Below are 23,023 nucleotides of genomic sequence, written 5' to 3'. Positions count from 1 at the left end.
GTCCTTTGCCAGTGACTTGGATGGAGCTGGAGGCCATTATTCTTAGCAAACTAACCCAGGAATAGAAAACCAAATACTGCATGTTCTCACTTACAGGTGGGAGCTAAATGGTAAGAATGCACAGACACCTAGAGGGGAGCAACACACACTGGGGCCTATCAGAGGGTGGAGGATGGGAGGAAGGAAAGAAGCAGGAAATAAAACTAATGGGTACTGGGCTTAATACCTGTGTGATGAAATAACCTGTACAACTAACGCCCTTGGCACACGTCTGCCTATGTAACAAACCTGCACACCCTGCAGATGTACCCCTGAATATAAAAGTTGAAAAAAAATTCCACAAATAGTTTCATAAATCCATTTTAAAAAATAAAATTTATAACAATCTTAAATCCTAATATTAATGATTGTAAATATCTGACTTACATACATTCTACAAATCTAAGTATTGAAAAAAATTAGCTACACCTATTCATTTGAATTCCACATTTTCTTTGGCTTAAAGATTTTTGAAAACCAAAGTAAGAATTAGTTTATTTTAGAAATTTGTTTTTGTTTTCACCTCAGCCCTCTTAATGCATAGTTCTTTTAAGAACTAAAATTCATCTAAATGTCAGTCATCTGACCAGAACTGCCCCAGACCTGTTATAGATACCATATTCTACTTAATGTAAGGCACCATAGATTTTATGATGCCCCATTATTTTATGTCACAAGAAGAGAGTTATTTAAATGCCACCAATTATAGTAAATCGTGAATTATAAGCGGTATTCCAGTGTAAGAAATGTGAAAACATGGAGACAATGAACATCTTAGAATCAATAAAATACAATGTTATCTGTAATCTTTAAGACATATCTCAAAGTGTAGGTGTAATTGTATCATGTCACTTATTTCAAATAGTCTTCATTAAGTAGTAGTATTAATACAAATTATAATATCTGACAATTATTGAGCTGTTATTTGTGTTAGGAACTATTCTACATATTTTGTGTAGAGTCTCATTTAAGCATTATAGTGGTTTTCTGTGAGAAAGCTATTTTTTGCATCCCCATTTTATTGATGAGGAAATTGAGACACAAAAAGACTAAGCAACAGCTAGGAAGTGACAGAGCTTAAAACAGTTTTCCAGCTCAAGTTGAATGTAATCCAAGGGCTGCGCTCTTTCTGTTCTGATACTCTGCTCTTTCGTTAACACAGTGAGAATAAGAGGTAATAAATAGTGTGCTTTCTTCACAGGAATATTAAATATTTGTTTTGAAGGCAGGGATAGCATGCTATTCAGCATTTGCAATTACATGAGTCATTGGTATGGCTTTAGATAGTGCATTACAATTTCCTAAAAAGTCTCTCACTCTCTTAGGACTGCTCTACACTTGGCATGTGCCAATGGCAATTCAGAAGTAGTAAGACTCCTGCTGGACAGACAATGTCAACTTCATGTCTTTGACAGCAAAAAGAGGACAGCTCTGATAAAGGTATGCAGTAGCCAACTATATCAGCATGAGGTAGATTTAAGATAATTAAAAAAATGAGTTTTCTCATGTAAATATAACTTGGTGAAATCTGTGGAATGTTTATTTTGAATTCCTAGGATTTACAATTGATTTCTTGGTCTAATACTGACAGGCCGTACAATGCCAGGAGGATGAATGTGCGTTAATGTTGCTACAACATGGCACTGATCCAAATCTTCCAGATGTGTATGGGAATACTGCTCTACACTATGCAGTCTACAATGAAGATAAATTAATGGCCAAAACACTGCTTTTATACGGTGCTGACATTGAATCAAAAAACAAGGTATAGATCTACCAATTTTATTTTCAAAATACTGAAATATATTTGTTTTAACATCGACTTGTGTAAGGGTCAGTTTGCCATATTTGGAAGCTCAAGCATAACCTGAATGAAAATATTTTGAAATGACTTAATTATCTAAGATTTAATTTTAAATATTGTTACTTTTAAAGAGGCATCAGCAGGTACAGCTTTTTTTATGCACTTGTGGTAAAATTTTTTTGAAAACACTGAATTTGTAAAAGGTAATACTTATTTTTTTTCAATTTTTCCCTTCCAGGTTTTCTTTTCCCTAATCAATGTAAAATGACAAAATTTGCCCTGGAAGCAAGTTTTTCATTAAAACTCTAAGAAAACTAAAACATGTTTCAGTGAATAGAAATCTTGCTGCTTTGGCAAGTTCCTAAAAAAAAGTAATAGATATGAAGTGATGTATCTTTTAGTGGCAAGGCTTAAGATATTTCTGATTGCTTATAAGGCAGAAATAGAAAATGAAAAGGAGAGCAATCAGAAATATTGAGGCCAATTTGGAAATTAGGTAATGGAGGAAAAAGACCATGAAGAGATTCTGTGTGTGTGTGCTTTTTTTTGTTGTTTGTTCATTTCTTTCCTTTGCGTGGTGAAACAAGGTTCTCTTCAGTTTTAGAGAATGACAGTTTTTTAGTTTGGGAGAGGGAGTTAGTGGGTTGTAAAGTGCCTAGAGATTAATTTTAGGAGCCCTCTGAGGAAGCAGATTGGCAGTGAATAGGTGGTAATGTAATGGGAAACCCTTGAGCAGAGGGAATATCAGGGAATTATTTGACTGATTATCCTATTGTGGTAGAAATGGCCACTTAGATAGAGTCTAAACTCTGCTTTCAAATCTAGAATGTCTTGATGGGAAGGTGGGAGATAAAGAGCTTATAAGTAATAAGATCAAGTCGGATTTTGAGTTTACTAGGCCCTGTTCTAACCCCATCCAGGAAAATTAAGTGGTGTTTTCAGCAAATGAGTCTCTCACTCTTTCCTTTTTTTTGGCCAAAAGCTCAAATGATAAAGGGAATTGGCCATGTGGGTGAGAGATGAGACTGAAGTAATTGTCTGTTGCACTAGTTTTCAACTAGACTTGTGCATCTCAGTACCTTGAGGAACATTTTAAAATAATCTACAAGCCTAGACCCTCTCCTGAAGATTTTGATACAGTAAGTCTAATAAAGCCTGGATATGTCCATTTAAAAATGTTTCCTTGAAGGCAGGCATGCTGGTTATGGATGCCTCCCTCCCAGCTGCTAGAGAGGCTGAGGTGGGAGGATTGATTGAGCTCAAGAGTTTGAATCTAGCATGGACAACATAATGAGACCATGTCTGTAACAACAATGACAGCAACAACAACAACAACAACAACAAATTCCTTAAAATGCAGATACACTTCTGCTTAAGAACCACTGAATAGATAAGTGTAATATGTAAATTCTCATATCTCAGAAACTTAAGACATCTCTAGAAGAGTTGGAGTTGGATATGTGCAAATTCCTTTAAATCTTTCCTTTCCAATAATATTAGTTTGACTTTCTCTTTCTCTTTCTTTCTTTCTTTCTTTCTTTCTTTCTTTCTTTCTTTCTTTCTTTCTTTCTTTTTCTTTCTTTCTTTGTTTCTTTGTTTCTTTCTTTCTTTCTCTCTCTTTCTCTCTCTCTCTTTCTCTCTTTCTTTCCTTCTTTCTCTCTTTCTTTCCTTCTTTCTCTCTTTCTCTCTTTCTTTCTTTCTTTCCCTCTCTCTTTCTTTCTTTCTTTCTTTCTTTCCGACTGGGTCTCACATTGTTTCCCAGGCTGGAGCACAGTGGCGCAATCACAGCTCACTGCAGGCTTGACCTCCCCAAGTACAGGTGGTCCTCCCACCTCCAGTTTTTATTTTATTTTATTTATTTATTTATTTATTTATTTATTTATTTATTTATTTAGTAGAGATGGGTTTTTTGCCATGTTTCCCAGGCTGGTCTTGAATTCCTGTGGTCAAGCGATTCAGCTGCCTCAGTGTCCCAAAATGCTACGATTACAGTTGTGAGCCACCATGCCTAGCCTAGTCTGACTTTCTTCTCTGTGGTTGGGACATTAAAATGAATATTATTGGTAGTATCTATCAGCTTACAGAATAATACCTTTTCCTTCCTACCATCAGTTATTCACTGCCATTCAGAAGGTCTTTAGAAATTTGCAGCGAGTATTCTTTCAATAAGTAGAGGCTGGCCCTCTCAGGATTTTGTGTCTATTTGTTATTCAAGTGCTTAAGTCAGTAAGTCATTACTAAGAGCAGAGTTTTCTCAATTAAAATTGTAGCAAATTCTAAACCATTTTTGTCAATTAAAGCCATATTATGGACTATCCAGTATGTCTCTTAAGTTTGTAGAACTTTGGCATAATCAGGATGGTAGTATTAAACACTAAAAACCATGCAGTTATTAAGAATACACATAGGAATTCTGTTAATTTAGTTTCAGCAGTCCTATGAACTGATTATTTAGTTAACAATCAGGAAAATTAAATATAAATAGATTTCAAATGAATAAATATGGGAAAAATTCTTGAAATGGGCAGTATGAGCCTTAATAGCAATTTTTTACTGCACATTGGAGCTTGATTTTTTGGGTAAAACATCTGAAACTGAAGAAATATTTTACATGCAAATTCTTGCTTTATACACAGCAATTTGTCACAGGGTTTGAGGATATAGAGATAAAAGATACAGACCCTGCCCTCAAGAAGATTTTTGTTTAGATGGGAAAAATTATTATCATCCAATAATACCATGTCACAAATGCTGGGATAGAGTCAAAGATTCTTGAAACCAGTAAATGTTTAAAGTGAGTTTTCAAGATGACCAGGGTTAATGCGGTGAGGCAGAGGAGGGGTGTTTCCAAGGGAAGGAGCAGTGTGTGGGAAAGCACGGAAGAGTGAGAAGAAAACAACTACATTTTATTTACTTTCTATGAGTATAAGTCCATAGGATCTTTATATAAAGTTTCCAATTCAGTTGAGAAATATATAATTTTTTCAGTTACATATTATTTTTGGTTTCTATTGTTTTACAGGGTGGCCTCACACCACTTTTGCTTGCTGTACATGGACAAAAACAGCGAATGGTGAAATTTTTAATCAAGAAAAAAGCTAATTTAAATGCACTTGATAGGTTTGGAAGGTATAGTTATTTCTTTTAATCTCTGTGTTGTTCTAGATTGATAGCAGTCACTCAAGTCATAAATATTAAATTAATAATACTAACTTATACTTATTGGGACATAGTGATCAGTAGCAACACAAATCAGTTAAGTAGAAAAAAACAGTTATTTAGACTGGGCAACATAAAGAACAGTTTTAGTAGGACTCATTTTATTATATTGACTGATGTTATTTGTTATGTGATATTATTGGTTGTATGTTCTTATGTTAGCTAAAGGGATTTCATATTAGTTTTAGAAAGTGTGAACTTTAACTTTCAGTTATGACTCAGTCTTGAACTTCTTAACCCTTTCTAGTAGTTTTTAACCTCTGCTTCTTACATGGTTTTCCACTAAATATGCTATATTAAACATAAATAGGAGTTGCAAATCATTTTGTCTTTTGAATAACTCTGCTTTAAGTTGCTTTCTTTAAAGAATATTAATGTTAGCTTATCCCTACTTGACAATCAATTGCTATTCCCACATACTGTGGGTTCATCAGCTTTTTTCCCTTTTTATTTCCAGTGTATTTTGATGTTTTTATTTTTAATTAGTATGGAGAGAGGGAGCGAAGATAGTCTTAAGTGGATACACTTTTCCTTTTATGAAGGCAAGCCATACGTGGGTGATAAAGAGAAAAGAGCTAGGCTTTAGATTCACGCAAGACTGGGTTTAATTCCTAGCTTTCTTACTTGCTAGGTGTGTGACATTGTGAATGTTATTTACCACCAAATATGTTGTCATGTATGAAAAGGAGGAGAATATAGCCTTCAAAGTTAGCTGTGCATAGTAAGAAAGATATATGTATATATATATATATATATACATATATCTTTATATATATCTTTTTATAGCACTTAATTCAGGGCCTAGCACATGCTTATTGGTATTCATTAATGGAAACTACTATGACCACTATTCTTACCATTTGTTATTACTGCTTTCAGCATGCAGATAGCTCTTATTTATCTGATCCCTAGCTGATTTTCTATTACAGTGTATCAGTCTAGGGACCTGGGAAGAAATCTTCACTTAAATCTTTGTCTACTTCAGATAAGCAGCCCTAGCATAGTTTCTTGCCCATCAAAGGCCTTTAAATTAGTAGCTTCTACTACACAATACCCCACTGAGATAAGAGGTTTCCTTTTTGTCCCTTCCGTTTAACCTTGATGGTACTTTATAAAGATGAACCCTTGAGCACCCAAGATGCTTATGTCTTTTAGTACATGTAAATGTTTAATTCTGCATGGATGGGCAAGATATTAAATTGGTAAAGTATATTGAATTAGCTTTTAAAATCACTTAAATTTCCTAAGGGAGAAATTATCTCTATATTATTTTAGAACTGCCCTCATACTTGCTGTACATTGTGGATCAGCAAGTATAGTTAGTCTTCTACTTCAGCAAAATATTGATGTATTTTCCCAAGATGTATTTGGACAAACTGCTGAAGATTATGCGGTTTCTAGTCATCATAATATGTAAGTGTTTACATTAAAAGTCTAGTTAAAACTACATTGAGGTTTAAAATAATTATAATGATTGCATCTTATATATCAGGTGAGATGTGATAGATTGGTTCAGGTAGTTTTAGAGTGGCTATGAGTTAGTCCACTGCATCAGCTAGAAATGAAACAAAAAACTAGACTAGTTAGAAGTACCAATGGGTACAGGATTCTTTATCTCAGGACTTTTAAGACCTTTATCCTTAGAGATTCCAACATTGTTCATTTCATTCCATGTATAACACCTATGCATGGGATAAGACATAGTGTCATATCTTTAATTTTTCTAGTTAGTTATTTGGGTCTTGAAATGTCCAGTTTAGGAGAAAGTCTTGTACTGTCTTCTGGGTGCTGTCTCCTACATACTCCCTGAATTTTTCGAGAACCAAAGGGATTCACTAAGTCCAAGGAAGACAGTCCTTTTTTTCAAGTCATAAGGAGGAGAAAAAAAGGACATTTTAATCATTCTTTTGTTTCTGTTGATTCTGTTGCTGCATCGTTGCCACTGAAACTGGTCCTGCTGCCTGGTAATGGTTGACCTTTGACATCAAGATGCCCTTACTGATTCAAATCCCTCAAGTCTTCATGGTGATCCATACATGGACTTCAAAGTTATAAAATTTTTTACATTCACATACCTATGCCTATGTGCTCAGCCATTGTTCCCAAAGCACCAGCACCCTGCTCTGGCAGCTTAGCATCCTGGCTTTATCCACACAGAAAGTGAGCAAATTGACCCTTCCACCCACATTCAAAACCTGATGTGGAACCCACATGTTATCCTACACTTAACTGAGACTGTCATGGTAAGAGATCCTTTGAGTCCCATGTTGGTTTTTTCTCTAGCAGATATTAGCTGGGCTTGTTCTAAACTGTCAGAGAGGTTCAAATAATGTGGCAGAAAGAGGTCAGTGTTTGTTTATTCTTCTTTGCTACCATATCTGTACCCTGAGGCACATTTATATCGTGTATAGTACCTTAGGCAGTAGAAAGTCCCATATTAACCTTCCCCAGAGCAGTGAGCACCCAGTTGTAGTTGACCCCTTGAATGATCCATTTTCCAAAATAATGAGAATCTCCCAAGCTACTTGCATCTCTTCCTCAAGATTTAAAAATATTTTCAAATTCTACCTCACTGGAAGATACTGAAGAGATTTTTCAGGATCTCAAGTAGGTTAGATGTACTTAGAGCCAAACCTTGTCCATGACTCATCACTGTCCATGTGTAAAAGTAGAGCTTTGTGCTTGCTTAGGCAGCACATATCCTAAAATTGGAACAATACAAAGAAAATTAGCATGGTGCCTGCATAAGGAGGCTGAACCAATTTTTGAAGGATTCCAAGTTTTGTGCAGTCACTGGAAGGTCATTTGACTATCTTCTGACTAGCTCCAAGGAAATGGTGTGAATCAAAGCAAAATGGGTGCCACCTAAATATTGAAATTGTGATTTTTTGCTACAAAAATATTCATGTAAGGTGGTCTAAGAGATGACCCCAGAGCTGAATAATGTGTGGGGTGTTGTGTGAAAAATATATTGCCAGCATGTGACTTGAAAATTCTAGAAGGTCAACTTACAACTTCTTCATGGAACCTAAAAAAAAAAAAAAAAAAGTAGGGTTTTGGTCCCCCATGTCAGCTGGAGATGAGCACGGATATGAAGCATCATCCTAATAAACATCTGCTGGTTTAGAGTTTGAGTCTGTAGAGAAGGATCATTGGTCCAAGCCAGGTCTTGACATCCAGTGGATTTTCTGCCCTTGTTGTGATTGGTAAACTCCGTAATAGTGGGCAATCATGTTTTCTACTTTAATGAGATATTTATGAATAAATTTAGTTACAAACTATGAGATAGTTGAGATTCCTTGAATTATAAGCCATAAAGAGTAGGACAACTAATAAGGAAAATTAGGACTTAACATTTCCTGAAAATTACAACATTTGCATATTAGGGCCTATGAACAAAATATACATTGGGTTTTATTTGGGATTCCAAGATAATTTCAGTATAAAGTTTAGGAATAGATTATTTCATTGCTTTACTATTTTTCTGAGCATTTAAAAAATGTTATCTTGTTAAGTCTTCATAACAACCTAGTGAAATAAGGCAGCAAAGTCCTCACTTTGTAGAAATAACAACCTAGTGAAATAAGGCAGTGAAGTCCTCACTTTGTAGAAGAAGACATTGAGCCTAAGAGAAGTAACTTGTCCAAGAACAAGTTGAGCACTTAGGCATAGGTATGGATCAGCTGTTCATTATGGAGCTAGGCCTTATGCAGAGTTGGGACACTTTCTATTATGTCAAGCTAATGCAAGTTAGTTTATTGAGTCATAATGCCCTTGATTTATGAGTATTTCACCTTACTTTTTTCTTCTTTAATTAGAAGCTTAATGAGAGGTTTGTAGAATGTACACAGAACTGTATGGGATAATATTGTTAAGTTCTGATATTCTGATATTGTTTGAAATACTCAAAGAATTTTTGCATTTGGTAAGCATTTTTATATCAGTATTAAAATAGTAATTTTATTTATTACATTTTTATACATAGAATTTGCCAATTACTTTCTGACTACAAAGGAAACCAGATGCCAAAAAACTCTTCTGGAAATAGCAATCCAGGTAAGACTTCTGATAGTGAATTACTTTAGGTCAGTTGTCCCCAACCTTTTTGCCTTCCTGGCAGCAGGGACCAGTTTTGTGGAAGACAGTTTTTCCATGGACTAGGTGAAGGTGTGGATGGTTTCAGAATTATTCAAGCACATTACATTTATTATGCTACTTTATTTATATTATTATTACCTTATAATATATAATGAAATAATTATACAACTTACCATAATGTAGAATCAGTGGAAACTCTAAGCTTGTTTTCCTGCAACTAGATGTCCCATCTGGGGGCAAAGGGATACAGTGACAGATCATCAGGCATTACATTCTGATAAGAAGCACACAACCTAGATCCCTCACATGGGCAGTTCACAACAGGGTTCATGCTCCAATGAGTATCTAATGCAACCACTGATCTGACAGGAGGTGGAGAGCAGGCAGTAATATGAGTCATGGAGTGTGGCTGTAAATAGAGATGAAGCTTCCCTGGCTTGCTTGCTTCTCACCTCCTACTCTGTGGCATGGTTCCTAACAAGCCATGGACTGCTACCAGTCCATGGCCTGGGAGTTGTGGATGCTTGATCTGGGTGGTCCTATCACAGATAAAAAGGTAAAAGTAAGGAAGTTTTGATCACAAAAGAAGAGTGAAGCACAGGTTATGTTTCATATGCTTGTACCAACAAAGTCTCACTATTGCTGACTTTATTCCTCCTAATTTGAAATTGAAAGAGATAGATTTACTTTGTTGGAACAAGATGTATTCTTCTACCTGCTGGTTAATTGTCATGATAACAGTAATTTTGTTAGAACAAGATGCTTTGCTGCCATTCGCCAAAAGATTGTCATAATAAATACACAAATTGCCCAACTCTAGGCTCAGCAGATTATAATAAAAGTACAAAAATGTTTCACAGTAAGAAAAATGCTAGTATGCTACCTGGATGTGGACACCTAATGCATTGTACAATCCAGACTCTATAAGGACACCTTTAATTTAGCCCTATGTTTATCAAAGAGCTTCTGTAAGTTAGATTGTGTACATTGCAGGAGACAAAGATGGAATAGATGTAGTTCTGATCTTTAAGTTGCTCATAATAGAATACAGCTGCCTCTATTTCATTTCTCTGCCTTTTCAACAGAATTTACAAAGAAAATATTTTTATGTTTTCACTTGTCCACTTAACAAATAACTATAAAATGTCTTTTAGGTACTAAGCATTTTTCTAATGCTAGAGAACAGAAACAATTAAAAATACAGACAGGAGTTTGTCATTATCATTGTCATTTTTATTATGTTGCTACCTTATTCAGTGCTTACTGTGTGCTAGATGCCCACTGGAAGTTTATAATTTTGATTTATTGTATATTTTATTGATTATGTGCCAGACATATGTGATGAGGAATGAAAGCTTTAAAAAAAAGTAGGTAGGATTTAACGTAAGCATGCAGAGTGAGTAGAATTTTTCTACGTAAAGAAGTAGAAGAATGATGTTTGGCAGAAGGAACATGTAATGAGATTGCCTGTTGGGAGGAAGAGCAGCAAGTGCAAAAGACAAGAGCTTAAGCGAACTTTGTAGGGTTTATGAGCAGTTCACTTTTGCTAGTACAAAAAGTGTGAGATAAGAGAGGTTGGGAATGAGGTGAATACTTAGCTAAGGCAAGTTTATGATAGACTTTTTAATACTATTGAAATGAGTAGGTCTTATTCTGGGGGCCACGGGAAATTTACCTTCGATATCTTCCAGTGAGGTAGAATGCTTTGGACTGCAAATACTAGATGAGCAGTGGCTAAAACAGTAGGAACCAGAGTTGTTTTGGTTGTTCAGTGATATACTAGAGTTCCCCTTGTCCCTCTTTCAGCTGTGCTTCATGTCTCCTTTCATGATTGGCTAATCCACAACAGTTCCAAACATCTTGTTCTCACAACACAACATCGCAAGGGCTGCTTTTCTTCACACATGTCATTTAAATAGGGAGAAACCTTAGAAGCATGCAGTGGAGTTCCTGTAACATATTATTGGCTAGGTCACACCACATGCTTATCCCTAAACCAGGCACTGGAAAAGCAAATGTAAGTATGTGATTAGCTTAGAATAATCATTTCTGTTTCTGAAGCTGAGGAGGGGGATTGGAATACTGTCTCAGTAGACTTGTGTTTCTTCTGCAAGAAAGAATAAGGAATAAGAAAGAATAAGGGAGCCAGCAATGTTTGCTGCAGGGACTCATTGGATAAATTTGAGCAGGGGAGTCACAAGATTAAATTAGAGTATTAAGGCCTTTTGGTAATGTTGTAAAACAGGGGTTGGCAAGCTTTTTCTGTAAATGACCAGGTGGGGAATATTTTAGACTATGTGGTCTCTGTCATATCTACTTAACCCTGCTGTTGTGTGAGAGCAACTATGGATAATATGTAAGCAAATAGGCATGAGTGAGCTCCAATAAAATGTTATTTAGAAAACCATAAGGGAGACTGGATTTGGCCTGTGGCCTATAGTTTTCTGGCCCATCATAGAGGATTGATGGAAGGTAACCATGTAAAGAAACCAGGAGACAAAGGAAGATTTGCTGTAGTCAGCTATAGTTTCCTTGTCACGTGTCCTTGGACTAGTATCAATGTATTATAAGGTTTTCACCCATCCATCATGAAATAAATAAAGTTAGGAATCTCAGTTATTCATTTTAAAATGTTGGCCTTTTTTTGGTGTTATGCCTTTTTCATTTGTTTTGTTTTAATTTTTTTTCATGTAAGAAATAACATTAACAGCTGGGTTTTTTAAAAAAATAAAAGCCACTTTGTAAATGTTTATGTTCCCAGTGGCAGTGGGAATATAAAATGCAAGCAGAAGAGAGGTATAGTCAATATGATTTAGTGACTATTGAATGAGAAAAGTTTAGGGGACAGAGAGAAATCTCAGATGATTCACAGGTTTCCAGGTTGTACACTATTATTTAACCTGAACATGAGGAAGGAGTAGGAAATTTTCTGGTGAATTCAGAAGAGCAAAGAGCAGCAGCTCAACAGGAATGACTAATTATTTTTCTGTGCATGTTTAATGGGATATTCATATAGGATTTTTGAATAGGTCATTGGATATCAACATTTATAGCTGGCATCCTACTAGTTTGACTCTCAGTAATAAGACTTGTCAAAGATCCAAGAATCTGAAAGTTGATGATAAATTTCCATGTGTATCACCATCAATGACTGAAAGTCAGCGTCCACAGAATTGGGAAAGATGAACTTAATAGATAAAGATGAATTGGAGTTGTGTTTCTCTTAGAGAATGATACTCTCCATAACTTGTGTGAGTCACAGCTGCCAGAAAACAAAGAGGCCAAGGAACATATTAAAGAAGCACAGCAAATTCAGTCCTGGAGTGCCTCTGCTTGGCTTCGTGTTATAGTTCTGACTTCTAAAAAATCACTTTTTGGCAAAATATACTTTGTGTTTCTTTCCCTCTTGCAACCTGCAACCAAACAGAATCCTTTTTAGCAAGGCATTTTTGTGTTCTTTGACCAAAGCAACATATAAATAACAAAAAGAAGTAAGAGAAAGAACTTTTTTTTGGTGTATAGGCTAGTATTTAACATAAACTTGAGAATGAGTGCCAGGATTATATTTAGGATTTAGGGACTAGATAGGAAAACTGGATAGAAATCTAAAGATTGCTGACTCAAACACAATGTGGTTTCTTTGCTTTATTTTCACAGCTCTGAATTCACAACTATTAGTTATATTTATATGCACTATAACTTTAGAAAGCACCTTCCCAAACCAAATATTATGTGATTTCTTATAATTTAGATGACTTTATTATAGAATTGAATTTCCAACTGTTCATAAGAATTATTGAGCATTTGCTACATAGTATCATCTCAGCTGTGTCCACATGAGCTACCTATCGCCTTGTGTTAATGCATAATGGTTCACTAGGAATATTGGTTTTGGCATTTAAAGTGATCTGTATTTAATGCAGATAGGACCAGGGACCACTCTTGAACATTAATGTCCAAGCATCTTAAAATTACACAGAATGCTTTCATAATCAGACTTCTGCCTCACTCTCCATCTTTAGCCCTTTTCCCCATGTGCCCTTTCTCTGGCATTACTGAACTGCCTGCAATGCCCTACTCACTCATCCTTCTCTTGTAGGCAAATACATTCACTCTTTCACACCTTACTCCCTCTCTTGCTGCTTCCTGGCATACTGCCACCCTTTCCTGCCCTTTACCCCTTGTAATCTGGCTAGCCTCAATATTTAAGTCTCTGCTTGGCCATGATTTCTAGAAAACCATCCCTGACATGCTTTATTTTCATTCTTTTTAAATCCTAATGCCTACTGTGTATGTAGCAGGACTCAGTAAAAAAATTGCTGAGTAAAATAAAGAATGTTTATACAAAGGTGATGTGCAAGACTGTCCCCTACAGTCTTGGAGCCAAGGGGACAGACATGTGGAGCAATAACGTACATTTCAGATGGTAAAGATGCAGTAGAAAAATAAGTAAAGTATTAAGGCAGCCTCAAGGAAGGAGGTACCTGTTTATCTGGGGAAAGACATGCAGAATCAAGGAACTTCACATAGCATTGTTTTAAAAGATGAAAAAAAATGGTCAGAATAGTGGAGGGAAACATTTTAGATATTAGGAAGACATTGTACACAAATAAAGGTGTCAGCAGTGATTTTGGAAATCATTTATAAGGTACTATTAGGAAGTGGAGAACAGTATACTGTGTTACCTTATATGTTTCTACCGCATTTTAATATTGTGTTCCTGGTGGTTTTGTTCATTTACGTTGGGTGGATGAATTTGTGAGTGAATGTTTGACGTGTTTGTATGTCCTCAATCTGGTGGACTCTGGTATCTCCCCAAGTGGTTTGTTGAAGTTTTGGAGAATTATTTCTTAAGTAACTATTTCATGAAAGATTAAGCTTCATTTAAGTGCTCAATTTATGAAATGAAATGTCTTAAATCTATTTTTATAAAAACAGTAGTTTTAAATTGTTCTAAGTGGTTCATTTTAACCAAATATATGGATTTCACTTCAGAACAAGACTTAAAGCTGACATCAGAAGAAGAGCCACAAAGGCTTAAAGGAAATGAAAATAGCCAGCATGAGGCATGTAAAATTTTAAATTTAAATTTCTGGTTTAATGTTCTTTTCTTTGCTTTGATAATAGTAGATAGTCCAAATGAAATTACCTTTCAGACTAGGCTTTGATAATCAATAAAATTTTTAAAATAATTTTTTAATAGATTCTTAAAATTTATTTTAATAGATTTAGTGACCTTATTAACAGAAGAATCAATAGAATCTAATTTAATATTTGATATTTAACTTAAAGATTATAACCCACTATAAAATTTAAAATATTCTTATTTAAAATATTCTTATCTGCCTTCTTGATTGGCTTATAGCTAATCTTTCCCTTTGGAATAGAGGCAAAACAAATCCAGAACTTTATTTGTTCTTTTATTTTTACAACACCCTAACATGATAAAGAAAGTAACATCAATTATTGGATCATATTATCAAGCAATTGAAATTATGAACAGTGTAGCAGTGATGGTTCCTGAGCTGGATTCATGGCAAAGGAGTAATCATGGCCAGTGATTGAAAATCTGCAGTTTTATATTGCCAGTCAGTGATGCCAAGGTTAAAGATGAATTCTAACTGTGGTCTCTCACTGACCTCAGGGTTTCTGTTCAGGGAGAGAACCAGGTCTTAAAAGCAACCCAACTGCCTATTACAATAATCATATCTTGCAGAATGAGACCTTTGTTGTTAGTGTACAAACACAATAACATTCTAACATTTCAGTTGCAGAACATCAGTACATATTATTTAAAAATTTTTATCCTGTGTCATTAGTACACATCAGAATATATTAGAACTGGACTTAAGCCGATAGTCTAGATACATAACATGATCATATTACAGTACATAATTTCAATTAAAATGTAACAATTTGCATTTCTTTCTGTTTGGTGTTGATTTTGGCTCCTAATAACTTAAAGTGTGCCTACACTCCAGTTAGTAATCTTTTAAAAAACAACCTAAATGCACTGTAGGGGCTCACTACTTAAGGTATGGTGAAGTAAAATCTTTTCAAGTGAGAAAAACCCTACAAATTATCTGCTAATTCATTTTGGTAGATTTAACACATAATGAATTAAGTTTAATCCAAACAAAAGGTGACAAAGTTAAGTTTTCCGGTTCATGTTTTTCTTCTTTCTTTGGCTAAGGTGAATTTTTTTATGTTTTAGTCAGAAGCCAGTGATGTGGCAGTAGCTAAACATAGAATAAAATGTTAATTCTTCATTTTAGTTATTTAATTATTATTTCTTTATTTTAACAGGTAAATTTTAATTTTATTTTCTAATTTTGTATTGTCCATACTTGATTACTTAACAATAAAATTATTTTAAAAACATTTACTCCAAAAGAGCAGACATCTGAGAAATACAACAAGCAAATTAACCTTCTATAATTGCATCTGCAGGAAGTGACTCCAGAACCAGACATAAATAAGGATTGCGATAGAGAGGTATACCTTTATATTCAAATGTTTCTGTTGAATTAGATTTTTACATTATGTTGTTTAACAAAGTATAATAAGTTTAGGTATGTATGATTCTATCATGTAAGTAGCATAAATCATCAGTGAAAAATTTAGTATTTAACTCAGAAAGCTGAGTTGTGTACATTAAGTTTTAAAGAGAGACAAACCCTAGAAATATTCTTCATTATTATGGAATAATCCTGACTGGTGCCAAAAATGCTACGTAATGCTACTTTAGGAGCTTTGGATCAATCATTTTATCTTTCTTGGTATTAGTCGATTATCAATAGATAATATGGCTAAAGAAGATAATTTCTTATTCTGTATATCCTCCAGCTAGAAAGTTTTATGGCTGCTGAATGTGAAATTTGGGGAGCATCTCGTTTACTGGAATTCCATGCTAGCACCTCAGCAGTTTTATTCTGCTTTTTGTGTTGTGGGAAACTTTGGTACCCATGTTTCAGTGAGCACTTTCATGTTTTTGATATCCCAACAACCATATGAAAAAACAACGATCACAGGCAGTGGGGGAGAAGAATATTTTAGTGCAGGAAAGGGAAATCTTCCTTTCTATTCCTGGAGCCCCACAGTGCCTCATCCTCTAAATCTGACTGCTTAATGGAAAATCCAGATTGTAAAGATGGAAGAAGACACATTTTGCATCTTTGTGTTTTTATTTGTGTGTTCCCACAAGTCAAATGGGGTGAATATTTATATTAGATTCTGAAGAGTGGTTGGGAATAAAAGCACAAAATGAAATTTTGAAATTTTGGAAATTTTGAAATTTTGGAAAATTGTTCTATTCATTCAAAGAGAAATAAAGCAAACTTTACAAAAATTTTAATGATATACTAATGATGTAATAATTACATCTTAAAATTATATGGTAACAGTTCTGTATATATGATCAAATTTAAGTGCGAAATATTTTTAATGACTAAAATTATGACAAACTGAGTCAAATGATAAAATCAATTAAAACAAAAAGGTACTTTTTATTCAATAAAGCAATAACCGTCCTTAATATCAAACTTCCACTCAAGGTTGAAGAAGAAATGCAGAAGCATGGAAGTAATAACGTGGGATTATCAGAAAACCTGACTGATGGTGCTGCTGCTGGCAATGGTGATGGTGGATTAGTTCCACAAAGAAAGAGCAGAAAACATGAAAATCAGCAATTTCCTAACACAGAGATTGAAGAGTATCACAGGTAAGCCTATGGCAACATTTAACAGGAGATAACTATGTGCTATCAAACTAATCCGAATTTGGACTAATATTCATGATGAAAAAATTTTATACTTTTCCTAGGATATTCAGCCTTGCCTGGTAATCAGAAGAATGAAAATCAGCAAACAATGAGTTACATTTTTTCCAGTCATTAATTTATTTGAAAAATAACCAGTGTTGGCAAATGTGAGGGAAAAAGCATTTTCTTTTCTTTTTAGTGAACTTTTATTTTAGCTTCAGGGGTACACGTGCAGGTTTGTTACATAGGTAAACTGTATCATGGAGACTGGGGTTACAGATTATTTCATCAGTCAGATAATAAGAATGATACCCAATAGGTAGCTTTTTGGTCCTCTCCCTCCTGCCATGCTCCACCCTCGAGTAGGCCGCAGTTGTCTGTTGTTCTCCTCTTTGTGTCCATGAGTTCTCATTGTTGGGTTCTGACTAATGAGTGAGAATATGTGGCATTTGATTTTCTGTTCCTGCATTAGTTTGCTTAGGATAATGACCTCCAGCTCCATCTGTGTTGCTGCAGAGGAAATGGACTCACTGAAAAGGATATTTTCATACACTGTTGGTAAATACATTTTGAGTGTTAATTTAGTAGCATATTCACACACACACATATATAACATAGTAAGGATATAAAATATATGTATGTTATGGATATTTGTATAGATATATTACATATATACTTATGTATAAGGACGTTTATTATAGCATAATTATATCAAAAAGTTGGAGCTAGTCCAAATCCTTATCAATAGGAAATAGCTCAGAAAATAATATAGTATGCAATCAGTTTTTTAAAATGAAGTTAGATCTAGAGTATACTGATTATTTCACAATTAACATGTATTTAAAGCATTTAGTTTGCTGACCCATCTTAAGACAATTTTGTTAGAATTCTTGTAGTATCTGCTGTGTTGCAAATGGAAGCTACATGCTATGTTGACCCTGTACCTTGTTAGCAACAAGATCGCTAGTTATTAAATTATGGTTGTCAGTGCCTGAGTGCTGAAATAATTGGACCCTCAACTGAACATTGCCAACGGATTGTACATGGGGATCTGTATTTTATGTAAACATTTCAGTATATTGGATAAAACTTGTTTAAATACATCAAAGGATCTTTGATCTACTAAAACAGGAATTGGCCAGCTTTTTTCTGCAAAGAGCCAGTTGGTAAATATTTTAATCTTTGTGGACTATATGTACTTATTTTTTTGAGACAGGGTCTCACTCTGTTGCCCAGGCTGGAGTGCATTTGTGTGATCATGGCTCACTGCAGCCTCAACTTTCTGGGCTCTAGTGATCCTCCCACCTCAGTCTCTCTACTAGCTGGGACCACAGGTGTGCAATATCACACCCAGATAATTGACTCTATGGACTATAAAGTAAATAAGTATGGCTGTGTTTCAAGATACCTTACTTAAAAAAACAGGCAATGGGCTGGAGTGGGCCCACAGGTGTTAATTTGCTGACCCTTGTGCTAAAAGGAAGGTGTTGCTAATGCAGTGAATCTTATTTGTAAGTGTCCTGCATGCATGACATTATCCTTCCTTTGAAAAAAGAATATATTTCAGTATTCACCTCACCATAGTTTTCAAGTGACTTCATGTAATTTTTATATTGATGTAATTCATGTAATTATACTTCATAAAATTTTTAAAATTTCATTTATAAAATAAGATTATTTTCTGCATTTCTCCTATTTTACTCCGTTAATAGGACTCAGTATTTTACTATGATCAATTACTTTGTATATGTGATGAGTATCAACTGTCCTAGTTTTCACTGATTTTTATCAAGCAAGAAATACTCCTCTTGAAACTTTTAGTATTCCTTGGTCTTTATTTTTATTTATTTATTTTTATTTTATTTTATTATTATTATACTTTAAGTTTTAGGGTACATGTGCACAATGTGCAGGTTACTTACATATGTATACATGTGCCATGCTGGTGTGCTGCACACATTAACTCATCACTTACATTAAGTATATCTCCTAATGCTATCCCTCTCCCTTCTCCCCACCCCACAACAGTCCCCAGAGTGTGATGTTCCCCTTCCTGTGTTCATGTGCTCTCATTGTTCAATTCCCACCTATGAGTGAGAATATGCGGTGTTTGGCTTTTTGTTCTTGTGATAGTTTACTGAGAATGATGATTTCCAATTTCATCCATGTCCCTACAAAGGACATGAACTCATCATTTTCTATGGCTGCATAGTATTCCATGGTGTACATGTGCCACATTTTCTTAATCCAGTCTATCATTGTTGGACATTTGGGTTGGTTCCAAGTCTTTGCTATTGTGAATAGTGCCGCAATAAACATACATGTGCATGTGTCTTTATAGCAGCATGATTTATAATCCTTTGGGTATATACCCAGTAATGGGATGGCTGGGTCAAATGGTATTTCTAGTTCTAGATCCTTGAGGAATCACCACACTGTCTTCGACATGGTTGAACTAGTTTACACTCCCATCCACAGTATAAAAGTGTTCCTATTTCTCCACATCCTCTCCAGCACTTGTTGTTTCCTGACTTTTAAATGATCACCATTCTAACTGGTGTGAGATGGTATCTCATTGTGGTTTTAATTTGCATTTCTCTGATGACCAGTGATGATGAGCATTTTTTCATGTGTCTGTTGGCTGCATAAATGTCTTCTTTTGAGAAGTGTCTGTTCATATCCTTCAGCCAATTGTTGATGTGATTGTTAGTTTTTTTCTTGTAAATTTGTTTGAGTTCTTTGTAGATTCTTGATATTAGCCTTTTGTCAGATAGGTAGATTGCAAAAATTTTCTCCCATTCTGTAGGTTGCCTGTTCACTCTGATGGTAGTTTCTTTTGCTGTGCAGAAGCTCTTCAGTTTAACTAGATCCCATTTTTCAATTTTGGCTTTTGTTGCCATTGCTTTTGGTGTTTTAGTCATGAAGTTGTTTCCTATGCCTACATCCTGGATGGTATTGCCTAGGTTTTCTTCTAGGATTTTTATAGTTTTAGGTCTAACATTTAAGTCTTTAATCGAGTTTGAATTAATTTTTGTATAAAGTGTAAGGAAGGGATCCAGTTTCAGCTTTCTACATAAGCTAGCCAGCTTTCCCAGCCCCATTTATTAAATAGGGAATCCTTTCCCCATTTCTTGTGTGTTTTTTTTTGTTTGTTTTTTTTGTTTTTTTTTGAGAGGGAGTCTCACTCTATCACCCAGGCTGGAGTGCAGTGGTGTGATCTCGGCTCACTGCAACCTCTGCCTCCTGGGTTCACACGACTCTCCTGCCTTAGCCTCCCAAGTAGCTGGGACTACAGGTGCCTGCCACTATGCCTGGCTAATTTTTTGTATTTTTTAGCAGAGATGGGGTTTCACCATGTTAGCCAGGATGGTCTCAATCTCCTGACCTCGTGATCTGCGCACCTTGGCCTCCCAAAGTGCTGGGATTAGAGAAATGAGCCACCACACCTGGCCCCCCATTTCTTGTTTTTGCCAGGTTTGTCAAAGATCAGATAGTTGTCGATGTGTGGTATTATTTATGAGTGCTCTGTTCTGTTCCATTGGTCTGTATCTTTGTTTGGTACCAGTACCATGCTGTTTTGGTTACTGTAGCCTTGTAGTATAGTTTGAAGTTAGGTAGCATGATGCTTCCAGCTTTGTTCTTTTGGCTGAGGATTGACTTGGCAATGCAGGCTCTTTTTTGGTTCCATATGAACTTTAAAGTAGTTTTTCCAGTTCTGTGAAGAAAATCATTGGTAGCTTGATGGGGATGGCATTGAATCTATAAATTACCTTGGGCAGTATGGCCATTTTCATGATATTGATTCTTCCTATCCATGAGCATGGAATGTTCTTCCATTTGTTTGTATCCTCTTTTATTTCATTGAGCAGTGGTTTGTAGTTCTCCTTGAGGAGGTCCTTCACATCCCTTGTAAGTTGTATTCCTAGGTATTTTATTTTCTTTGAAGCAATTGTGAATGGGAGTTTACTCATAATTTGGTTCTCCGTTTGTCTGTTGTTGGTGTATAAGAATGCTTGTGATTTTTGCGCATTGATTTTGTATCCTGAGACTTTGCTGAAGTTGCTTATCAGCTTAAGGAGATTTTGGGCTGAGATGATAGGGTTTTCTAGACATACAGTCATGTCGTCTGCAAACAGGGACAATTTGACTTCCTCTTTTTCTAATCGAATGCCCTTTATTTCCTTCTCCTGCCTGATTGCCCTGGCCAGAACTTCCAACACTATGTTGAATAGGAGTGGTGAGAGAGGGCATCCCTGTCTTGTGCCAGTTTTCAAAGGGAATGCTTCCAGTTTTTGTCCATTCAGTATGATATTGGCTGTGGGTTTGTCATAAATGGCTCTTATTATTTTGAGATACGTCCTATCAATACCTAATTTATTGAGAGTTTTTAGCATGAAGGACTGTTGAATGTTGTCGAAGGCCGTTTCTGCATCTATTGAGTTAATCATGTGGTTTTTGTCTTTGGTTCTGTTTATATGCTGGATTACATTTATTGATTTGCATATGTTGAGCCAGCCTTGCATCCCAGGGATGAAGCCCACTTGAGCATGTTGGATAAGCTTTTTGATGTGCTGCTGGATTCGGTTTGCCAGTATTTTATTGAGGATTTTGCATCGATTTTCGTCAAGGATATTGGTCTAAAATTCTCTGTTTTTGTTGTGTCTGTGGCAGGCTTTGGTATCAGGATGATGCTGGCCTCATAAAATGAGTTAGGGAGGATTCCCTCTTTTTCTATTGCTTGGAATAGTTTCAGAAAGAATGGTACCAGCTCCTTCTTGTACCTCTGGTAGAATTTGGCTGTGAATCTATCTGGTCTTTGACTTTTTTTGGTTTGTAAGCTATTAATTATTGCCTCAATTTCAGAGCCTATTATTGGTCTATTCAGAGATTCACCTTCTTCCTGGTTTAGACTTGGGAGGGTATATGTGTCCAGGAATTTATCAATTTCTTCTAGATTTTCTAGTTTACTTGCATAGAGATGTTTATAGTATTCTCTGATTGTAGTTTGTATTTCTGTGGGATCAGTGGTGATATCCCCTTTATCATTTTTTATTCCATCTATTTGATTCTTCTCTCTTTTCTTCTGTATTATTCTTGCTCGCAGTCTATCAATTTTGTTGATCTTTTCAAAAAACCAGCTCCTGGATTCTTTGATTTTTTGAATGGCTTTTTGTGTTTCTATCTCCTTCAGTTCTGCTCTGACCTTAGCTATTTCTTGCCTTCTGTTAGCTTTTGAATTTGTTTGCTCTTGCTTCTCTAGATCTTTTAATTGTGGTGTTAGGGTCTCAGTTTTAGATCTTTCCTGCTTTCACTTGTGGGTACTTAGTGCTATAAATTTCCCTCTATACACTGCTTTAAATGTGTCCCAGAGATTTTGGTACATCGTGTCTTTGTTCTCATTGGTTTCAAAGAATATCTTTATTTCTGCCTTCATTTCATTATTTATCCAGTAGTTATTTGGGAGCAGGTTGTTCAGTTTCCATGTAGTTGAGCAGTTTTGAGTGAGTTTCTTAATCCTGAGTTCTAATTTGATTGCACTGTGGTCTGAGAGACAGTTTGTTGTGATTTCTGTTCTTTTACATTTGCTGAGGAGTGCTTTACTTACAACTATGTGGTCAATTTTGGAAAAAGTGCAATGTGGTGCTGAGAAGAATGTATATTCTGTTGATTTGGGGTGGAGAGTTCTGTAGATGTCTATTAGGTCTGCTTGGTGCAGAGCTGAGTTCAAGTCCTAGATATCCTTTTTAAACTTCTGTCTCGTTGAGCTTTCTAATATTGACAGTGGGGTGTTAAAGTCTCCCATTATTATTGTGTGGGATTCTAAGTCTGTTTGTAGGCCTTTGAGGACTTGGTTTATGAATCTGGGTGCTCCTGTATTGGGTGTATATATACTTAGGATAGTTAGCTCTTCTTGTTGAATTGATCCCTTTACCATTATGTAATGGCCTTCTTTGTCTCTTTTGAACTTTGTTGATTTAAAGTCTGTCTTATCAGAGAGTAGAATTGCAACCCCTGCTTTTTTTTCCTTTCCATTTGCTTGGTAGATCTTCCTCCATCCCTTTATTTTGAGCGTATGTGTGTCTCTGAATGTGAGATGGGTCTCC

At 35.5% G+C, this 23,023-nt stretch overlaps 1 protein-coding gene and 1 non-coding gene across 2 annotated transcripts in view; both read left to right on the top strand.

The window, feature by feature from the left end:
- POTEA (POTE ankyrin domain family member A) overlaps window positions 1-23,023 on the top strand; it is a 61,203-nt gene that overhangs the window by 4,599 nt on the left and 33,581 nt on the right. The window contains exons 2-9 of the mRNA XM_055348053.2: window positions 1,365-1,479; window positions 1,631-1,804; window positions 4,866-4,972; window positions 6,338-6,475; window positions 9,048-9,118; window positions 14,156-14,226; window positions 15,611-15,655; window positions 16,714-16,880. Of these exons, the coding sequence (XP_055204028.2) occupies window positions 1,365-1,479; window positions 1,631-1,804; window positions 4,866-4,972; window positions 6,338-6,475; window positions 9,048-9,118; window positions 14,156-14,226; window positions 15,611-15,655; window positions 16,714-16,880 (888 nt within the window). The remainder of the gene's footprint in view (window positions 1-1,364; window positions 1,480-1,630; window positions 1,805-4,865; window positions 4,973-6,337; window positions 6,476-9,047; window positions 9,119-14,155; window positions 14,227-15,610; window positions 15,656-16,713; window positions 16,881-23,023) is intronic.
- LOC115935650 (U6 spliceosomal RNA) lies at window positions 7,741-7,847 on the top strand. The gene has a single exon (XR_004071274.1). It is a non-coding gene; the product is annotated as a U6 spliceosomal RNA (small nuclear RNA).

The sequence above is a fragment of the Gorilla gorilla genome, chromosome 7 (assembly GCF_029281585.2).
Source record: "Gorilla gorilla gorilla isolate KB3781 chromosome 7, NHGRI_mGorGor1-v2.1_pri, whole genome shotgun sequence".
In the NCBI taxonomy this organism is placed as follows: Eukaryota; Metazoa; Chordata; class Mammalia; order Primates; family Hominidae; genus Gorilla; species Gorilla gorilla.
This window is presented reverse-complemented; position numbering and strand designations above follow the sequence as displayed.